This window comes from Temnothorax longispinosus, chromosome 3 (assembly GCF_030848805.1).
Source record: "Temnothorax longispinosus isolate EJ_2023e chromosome 3, Tlon_JGU_v1, whole genome shotgun sequence".
Lineage (NCBI taxonomy): Eukaryota > Metazoa > Arthropoda > Insecta > Hymenoptera > Formicidae > Temnothorax > Temnothorax longispinosus.
Window position 1 is genome coordinate 5,436,052 of NC_092360.1, and position 9,636 is coordinate 5,445,687.

Sequence of the window (9,636 nt, forward strand, 5' to 3'; positions counted from 1 at the left end):
TCGCGCGAGCGGGACGACGGGTCCCACCACCCGACGATGTCCTTACGCGGCACTGGCGCGTCGACGGATTCGCGGTAATCTGTCGTCGGCCGACTCCTGGCGATTGATACGTGCCGCGGTGGACCCGACAACGACGAGCGCGACGGCGGCGATGGTGACGACCACCGCGACGACGACGTTGGCATACGTCGGACACGACCGAAGCGACGCGTCTCGGTGGTCCTCGCGCGAACGCGAGGGATGACGAGCTCTCTCCTACGGGTTGGAAGAGGCGCGACGTCGGGGTGCGCGTGCTGGTGCGAGGAAGAGCGCGTGATACGAGAAGGGTAGATACGGGAGAGACAGGGTGGAAGAGAAGCGGCGACGTGATACGGATAGAGGGGGATGAATGGAGGGAGCGTGGTAGCGTGGGAGAAATTGAAACGGGGGGAGAGAAAATCATAGCGGATGTTCGCGGCGAAAGAGGGATGATGATGACGGGGGTATAGCTGACGCGGTGGGGGTATTTGTAACCTTCGTTACTCTCGACTCGTGTATTCGCTTTGTGAGCCGCACGGCACGTTCTCCTCTCCGTCAAGCGTATTAATACCGTGATATTTATCCGTGTCTCGTTTAATGCCGATAGGGTGAACGTCATTGCAAATAGTTCTTCCCCGATTATTTTTACACGGCGGTGAACTCTGTCGAACTAATTAACGACAATCGCGATTATTCTACCGAAAAATCTATGGGAAATTCTCGATTCTCTGTCGTAGCTGATAAAACATCACAGCCGGAGTGAAGAATTCATCTCTTCGTGTTATCCAAGATTGATTGAAGGCGCCAAATGTTTGATAAAGTGATCGGATTAATTAATCCATGTTGATTTGAAACATTTATTAGTACATAATAATTCATGTACAGTTATATAATATCCATATTTACTACAAATATTTACGATTAATTATATAATATTAATTATAAAATGTTATATTAATTATAAAGTTGTTCAATTTTTTTCTTATTTATAATATGCTGTATATGTTGACTTCTCTATCTGTGTATCCTTTTAAGCTTTTAAAACATTTAATTACCACAGAACATCCTTAAAATATCATGGTAATAAATAATTAGGTGAACGGGGTAATCAGGCTAATAACATTGTCGCTGAATCAAAGGTAAACCAGGAAACGAACGAGAGAATTGTTCCGTTGCGCGGGCACGTGTGCATATGGGACAATGGCATTAGCTGAGAGGAAAGATAAAAAAGCGACATGTTAAACATACTGTAGTAGAACTGGCACGTCGCGGCGATGAATGAGGTGGCCGCGGGGAAAGGGGATGACGGCGGTAAGGGTAGAGGGAGCGAGATAAACGAGATGACACAGTTGCAATATTGAAAAGACAAGCCGGACGCGTGTTGGCACGGCGGAATGAAACAAATATGACGTCATAGACGGACGCCGTCCTTAAAGCTGCGACGCCCACGTTTTGCGACGTACATGCGCGCGGATGTACCGACGCCTACGATTATGAGATGAGCGAAGAAGAGAAGAGAAGAAAGGAAGGAGAAACGAAGAAAGAAAGAGAGAGAGAGAGAATAAGAAAGAGGAGGGAGGAGAAGAGAAGAGTACAAGATCGGCCACGTCGAGACGGAGCTAGATGGAGCTCCTGCACATCCTTCTGCCCGTTCTGCCGTCACCCTCTTTGTTGCGGGATCGGAACTACCCCTTCAAGCGACTAAGTATTTTGGTCGACATAATTTTAATCGGATGATCGAATTTTTATCCTATTATCTTTTTCGTTGAATTATTGATGTGTTTAATTGTTTAAATTTTTAGCCTTATTTTTATAGTATATTTCAACGAATTCAACGTTTATTCATCCAGTTTATAAATATCTGAACTTTGCACCAAGTTAATGCCACTGTTTTCATGTTTGTTAATCTTATAAATTGAAAATTTTGTTAATCAAAATTGATTCCAAAAGTAAAATTTGTGTATATATTATCGTATATTTATTACACATTATTGTATGTTTATATATGTAGATTTATACATTATGTAAATGTTTTTGAAGCATCCTGTATATGTATTTGTAGTTCTTTCACTGATGCAGAGAGGTCGCACGCATGACAAATGCATATCTATGTGCAAAATCGATGTAGATTTCATATATACCGGCAGATTTCAGATTACAAAGAGATATTAGCATATTTTAATTTTACAGTTTTATTACATATCGAAACATAATAGTGAATCAAGACGATAGAATTTAAATTATAGATATATTTTAATTATATAAATATATTTCAATTATCCATATATTGGATAACGACACAAATGTATTTTTTAAAACTATTTAATGATCAATGATATCATTACCTGCAATCTGTAATATATCCGAATATTCTTCAAAAATATTTCGGAAACGTTACAGAGATTAACATTATATATAACATTCTTGAATCATTGGTTATAATCCAAGCAGAATAAAAAATGATGAGATCAAAATGGCATCAAAATGATTTCAAAATAATTATTATTAAAAATTATTTTAACGTCACTTTAGCGTCACTTTGACCTCATCATGATTCTTTGTTCTGCTTGGGTAAATATCGTCTGGAAAAATTTATGAAAATTTGAAACATTTTTAAGGCGTTTAGTGTCCTCTATTTTTTTATGCATAAAATTATGTACATGCATAAAAGACATACATGGCTATCCATGATAAATTGTAAGTAAAAAAATTCGAAAGTAATGTAGATGTTCATTTTAATCGACAACATCCGCATCATAAAGATAAATGTTTTATCGAGTTATAAAAGTTCTACGGACATCCCGTCAACGTTATGTTTCATAGCGAATTATTGCAGATGATATTGTTCTTATATTGCGTATGAAATAAAAGAGATCTGTATGCGCACTGTTTTTTTTTTTCATCGAAATGTTATTTAACAGAATTTCAACGAGGCAACAAACCCCGTCCATTACGTGACTTTGCATTTCTAACTGGACAAACGGATTTGTGTGTGTGTGTGTGTGGCGCGTCATATAAATAAACACGTGCGAATTTATAGATCGAGAAAGCACGTATGTGCGGCGCAAGTCATTCCTTTTTACCGAACCTTATGGTTTCGCGCACTAGTCATCAAACGAGTCTCGCTGATGCAAAGCCTGTAACAGTAAAATATTTTTTTTTTTTACTATTCGTTTTCTAAATTGTTGGAGATTCTCGGATAAGGTGAGTAAAAATAAAATTCGTTGCATAACTGCTTAACGCTAATTACTTATTAATTAGCGGGAAAGATCGATACGTCGAATGATGCTCTTTATTTAGCTGCCGCTTGAAATTTTGCAAGTTCCCCTTCACACGGATATTCTTTTCTGCATATTCTACGAGGAGGAGCTATATAGGGCGAAAAAAATGAAAGACGGAAAATGGAACGATCGGGTGACATTGAATGTGGGTGGTGTTCGACACGAGACGTATAAAGCGACACTGAAGAAAATCCCAGCGACCAGATTGTCACGGTTAACGGAGGCGTTAGCGAATTACGACCCGGTTTTAAATGAATACTTTTACGACAGGCATCCAGATGTTTTCGCGCAAGTGCTCAATTATTATCGTACTGGAAAACTGCATTATTCAGCAGACGTGTGCGGTCCGCTTTTTGAAGAGGAATTGGAGTTTTGGGGTCTCGACTCCAATCAGGTTGGTTTGATACTTTCGCCCCAAATAAATTGCATAATGTTATTCGTTAATTATCAATCCTAAATTATATATATATATATATCTCGAAAAATAATATCAATAAAATAGAATGTAGCATTAATATTACAAAATGTAGTATTAATATTACAAAATACATATATTACGGATATAAAATCCAATAATTTCGTGTCAATATTCTGCCAATTATTTAAAGCAACTTTAATCACGCTTGCAATCTGTGACGCATCAACAATTAATTTTAATGTAAATTAAATTTCTCTTTTATTTTGTTGAAATAATTGAAATTAACGTTCAGTTTTCTGAAAAAATTAATCAAGGAAAGATAAAAAAGTGAAGATCGAGTATGTTCTTTTAAATTGAAGTTATATGTTTTCTCTTTCACGCATAAATTGAAGAGGATTTGAGAAAAATAATAGAACGGTAAGAAACACCATCATTTAGAGATTCGTGATTAAATAGAAAACTAAAAAAATTCAAATCTATATAGAAATTGTTTAAACAAAATATCTATTATGCATTTTATTATAGTAAGCTCTTTATATATATACATATTGTGTGATCTGCTTCATATAGAAATGATGTGACACGATTTATAAGTAATTAGAGTATATCGTTGGAGTACCTTAATAATCTCTTAATTAAGATGACTTTCTTTAGGTAGAGCCGTGTTGTTGGAGCACGTATAGCGTTCATCGAGATACGCAAGCCACCTTGACAATCCTCGATAAGCTTGACGTCGAGGGTGAAAAGCTCACCGACGAGGAAATCGCTCAGGTTTACGGTTTCGAGGACGAGTATCGTAAAGGGACCTTAACGAGATGGCAAAGATTACGGTGCCGCATTTGGGTTCTTTTCGATGAGCCGTACTCTTCAGTAATGGCCAAATATATAGCTTGCGTATCAGTATTCTTTATTTGTCTGTCGGTACTCTGTTTCTGCGTGAAGAGTCATGCGCCAGTAGAATCCTCGAGGAATAAATTCGATTACGAAGAATTGAGGGGAGAATGTTTGAATATTACTGAAACCATCACTCGCCCTCATCTAGCGTTTTTTTATCTGGAACACGCTTGTAATGCTTGGCTCACTATGGAAATAGCACTCCGCTGTCTTGTACGATATCTTATTATATTTGCGTTAATTTAATCGTCATCGTTTTAATTACATTTTACTGAATATTTTGCTCAATATTTGATTTCCGATCTGCACGAATATCAATCGAATATCATCTTCACTTTTGCCTCAATATTATATTATAATTCTATTATAAATGTTAACTCTTTCTAATTTATAATCAATAAACCGGGTTATCTTTGACCGTGATGAGTAACATATAGTGAACGCTATACGATACTATATAACTTAATTGCAGGTAAGTCCCAGCCTGAGGCGCTTCGCCATGTCGCCGGTCAATGCGATCGATCTAGTGGCGACGATGAGCTTCTACACGGAGTTTCTAGCAAAGCCAAACCTTTATCTGGAGCTTCTGTCAATAGCGCGTGTTCTACGACTATTCAAGTTGACGAGACACTCGCCCGGACTTAGAATCCTTATCCACACCTTTAAGGCATCCGCCAAAGAGTTGGCTTTACTCGTCTTCTTCCTTGTACTAGGGATCGTGCTTTTTGCCAGTCTCATATTCCATGTTGAACATATGCAGGTACACTTCCACTTCTAGTTTTACGAGGGATAGCGCTAAATATTTTAAGGGCACAATTCTGGGTGCAGTTTAAATAAAGTAGGTAGGACTTTTACGGTTGAATTTGCGGGAAGCTTTAGTCTTCTGTATAAAAAATAAATGTTTAGACTCAGTCTTAGAATTTGATCTCATCTGTTCTTCGCATGTAATAACACGGATTGCATGTGAATACAGTAGTAAAAATGTGACGAAGAAGTAAATTGAAGAAAATTTGGAAAATTAGATTAATCGATATGTCTGATTTTCAAGAATGGTGATTAAATTTAATATTCTCGCGAAATTTGCGAAGTAGCCAAAACTATATATCCTAACTTTTCATGCCATATTGCAACATTTTGCAGGAAAATCCCAATAATGATTTTGACAGTATACCGCGATGTTTATGGTGGGCCTTGGTTACCATGACCACTGTAGGCTACGGCGACATGACACCGAAAACTTTCCCCGGCATGTTCATCGGCGAACTGTGCGCTCTCGCCGGTGTCCTGACTATCGCTCTTCCAGTTCCGGTTATTGTCAGCAATTTTTCTATGTTCTACTCGCACACGCAGGTGCTCGCATTATATCCTTTGTACGCTTCGGCATGCTCACTAATTTGTATGTAGCCATTTGATCACCATGCAGTCGAAATTGATTTTATATAAAAATTGGACACGAATGTACACGAAGAAGTAAATTTTTTAGGCGCGCAGCAAGCTACCAAAACAAAGAAGAAGAGTTCTACCGGCTCCTCCAAGACGAACGAGGTCACCGTATCAGAATTATGTTGACAGCGAGAATCACCAACTTCTACCGAGTTCAGCTTCTAAATCAATAATGGACTTAACACCTCGATCAACCGCCGGTAAATTAGAAGATGTATTACAATTACAGGTATCACACGTTAATATATTTTTTTACATAAATTATTATAAATAACTTGCAAATATCTTTTTACATTTGTGTAATTTTATTTTTCGTTTATTTACAGCCAAGCACAGATATTTCAGAATTGAACAGAAGCTTTAATCGAAATGGAAACAATATCAGTCAGTTCGATAGCAAAATGCATCTTCAGGGATTTGAGAACGAGAGTCACTTGTATCCACTTGTATAGCTATTTCCGATACTTTTGTGATGATACCAGAAAACAATTGAAATATATATTGATAAAGAAAATAACAATAGAAAATTTACGATTTGTACTAGTGATAAATTATTTGTTATATATAGTGGATGTAAAATAAAAAAGACGTGTATACATTTGTTAGTCAATGAATAATAAAACAAATATTGTCTTCTTGAATATTAAAATTATTGTGAGAAAATATTCGTAAAGTCGATACTTAAAAGAAGGTCCTTGCATAAGTATTAGTTTAATCTTTGCTGCGAAGTTGTTTTCTATTTTGTAATTTTTTTTTATTTGGCTACTTTGGTGACGGATAAATACTTTAGGCTTATTGCTGTTTTTTTCTATTGTACTAAATCCACATACAGAATAAACACTGTTACAATTTACTGTTGATTAAATATTTGAATCTAGAAGTATCATTAAAAATGAAGAAAGATTTGCGATAGTTTCATTAATTATCGATATTATTTCCGATAATCATATCTGTCCACACAGTTTGTTTATTAAACAATTAACTTAATCCTCTTAATGAAGAAAGTAGCAGAAAATAAGTTTGTAAGCGTCATCTCGACACCGAGTTTCAGAAAGTTCAAGGAGAACAAAGGAGGACAACATCTCGAGATGGTATCGCGGATGATCGGTATTATCTTCGGGTTATCGAACGTTAATCCTCTTCACGCGGCTAATGGGTGAGTGTCAGGGTTGTTCTCACGGCGTAAATTCGGTACACAACTCGGGAGTAAGGCTGCCCCTGAAGAGGCAACAGCGCGCAAGCGTATAAGCCATCGACCGGTGGAGAAATTCGCCTGAGAGTAGCGACGACCCCACTCGAGCAGAACTACCCACTCCGCGCACGGCCCCGGGATATGTCTTGTAACCCACACGTGATACGTGTCGCGTAAACGCGACACCTCGTATGTAGTATGTACGCACGAGCATCGTATTCCTACTTCGTAACAAGTATTTGTACATCTTCCTACTTCATCGACACTCCTCAGGCACGGGCTCTTACGTCAAACTCGGTTCGAATCGTCACCCTTGTCAGGCAATCTTGATTTTCCGAAGAGATTGCTATCGTTGGTCGATTAACGGCCATCTAGTATTATTTATCAAGTTGGTTCCGCGAATTCCGCAATTGTATAAAGACAGAAACAACAAAGCGTACGTTTCATATAATTTTTATATTTGAGAATATTTTATTTATTTATTAGATTTATTTCATTTATTAGATTTATTTTAGTTAGAGAAAGATGGGAATCTCTATCTGTTGATATTAATCTAATGCTTTTTATGACATAATTTCTTATTGAATAAGAAACGTTTACTTCGCCAGGCAATAGATAACTTAATTAACAGTAAAGACTTTACTGGCTATCATTATAATCGTCATGACAATTATTTAGAAGGATGGTCGAAAAACGTCTTGACGATTATAACTGATCAAATAATGGCCGTATTGTTATGACGATTATAATGCTAACCAGTAGGATCGATAAAATCTTTACTGCTAATTAGATAATTATCCTTCCGATTCGTATATTTATGTTGATTTTTCAAGAAAATGGCACTACTTATACTTTGGAACCTTGTTAACTCGCTGATATTCATCCTAAGTACTTGATATATTTAACATGTAGAATGTGTAATTTAAACATTTTTGCCTACAATTTCTTTGAAAATTTGCATCCGTCATTGCCGTAGAATTAATCATTTCCTCGGGTATCTTCAACGAAATCGTGACTCGATACTTTAATAAAAAGTATATGATATTTCCGCGGAATACATCAATTACCTCTCGTGTATATTTTATTTTAATTGTTTATTTATAAGTAAGGATTGTATATACATATATAATAATAAAAATAATTTATCAAAATTTTCATTTTCTTAGTATTATCTAATTTACGAGACAATGATGTGGGGACAAAGTTAGGAAGGTAAATGAAGAGATTTGTCAAATTTCCGTTATTCCAGAACAGATTGTGCAGAAGGATAAAAAACGAACATCATGTTCCCAAGTTAATGAAAAACGTGATCGATACGCGATCATTTTTATCTTAAATTGAAAAGAATCCGGGAAATCGGTCAATATGTTCGTACCATCGAAAGCTGGTAACCCTCCTTTTCTACATTTATATCGCGCGATATGCAGTGTATAGAAATGGGGGAAAAAGAAAAGAGGAAATAGATGGAAAAAGAGAAAGGAAGAATGGGAGAAAGACAGACATTTTATGAGCTATAAAAAGCGCGGAACGACAAGGGTAATTCCGATCTTTCCCACGGGTTTTGATCGTCTCGCAGCGAAAAATCTCGCAATCTCATAGAAAGCTAAATCGAAGGGGCAGTGGAAAAAAAGATGATCGCGTGACCTAAAAAGAGAAATATCCACGTAATCGACTTAAGTCTCGTACCAAATTAAATAAAGCGAGAATTTCGAATCGCATGATTTCAATCGTGCATGCGGCCTTGGGAAAGAGACGGTTAATTTCAGATAGAAATCGATACACATATTAAATCATATAAGAGGAATGTAAGAGGATAATCATGAATTTCACACGGGCAAACCTTACGGTATCCGCAATCCAATAATATCGACTTTTTTCTTAATTTTACATATGGGAGACTTACGTCTACACCGCATGTATGCTTAGTGAATATTTTATGAAATAATCTATTAGATATCCAATCTTTTATTCAGATTTACAGATATTAATTAAATATTGACAGTTATATCGCTGCTAAAGAGATATTTTACATAAAAATATGACAATTTATCGTCCAAGAATAGATTGTATTGTAGAACAACCCTTCATTTTGTACGAAGCTTCGTTTTCAAGAAAACACGTCACCGAAATATCATTATTCTTCATTAAAGAAACAAAATTAGGCAAATAAAATAATATAATATTATATATTAATTACTATGTATATCATGTACTGCTACTTCTCTTAAATTCTGTAGTATTAATCAGTCAGCAAGTTTCATTATCTAATTTTGATTTATCAAACGCATATGTTTCAAATAAGATAACTTTTTGCATAATCAAATATGTAATAAAAAGGGAGGCTGCAATATCCAAAGTGATAACAGCACCATATCCAAAAAGGTCAACCG

At 36.3% G+C, this 9,636-nt stretch overlaps 1 protein-coding gene across 5 annotated transcripts; it reads left to right on the forward strand.

Annotated features, from left to right (window-relative positions):
• The first annotated feature begins 2,304 nt into the window (after positions 1 to 2,304).
• Positions 2,305 to 7,211, forward strand: LOC139810817 (potassium voltage-gated channel protein Shaw). 5 transcript variants are annotated; one of them, XM_071774709.1, is made up of 7 exons: positions 2,323 to 3,222; positions 3,382 to 3,693; positions 4,372 to 4,824; positions 5,084 to 5,371; positions 5,752 to 5,961; positions 6,095 to 6,283; positions 6,381 to 7,211. In XM_071774709.1, exons 2-7 carry the CDS (start codon positions 3,406 to 3,408, stop codon positions 6,504 to 6,506), a joined length of 1,554 nt encoding a protein of 517 aa, XP_071630810.1. In that variant the 5' UTR covers positions 2,323 to 3,222; positions 3,382 to 3,405; the 3' UTR covers positions 6,507 to 7,211. The 5 variants fall into 5 exon arrangements, 4 of the variants coding, with proteins under 4 accessions (XP_071630810.1, XP_071630811.1, XP_071630808.1 ...); XM_071774710.1 differs by having other exon boundaries at positions 3,385 to 3,693; XM_071774707.1 differs by having other exon boundaries at positions 2,324 to 3,222; positions 3,319 to 3,693; positions 6,381 to 7,210.
• The last annotated feature ends 2,425 nt before the right edge of the window (positions 7,212 to 9,636 follow it).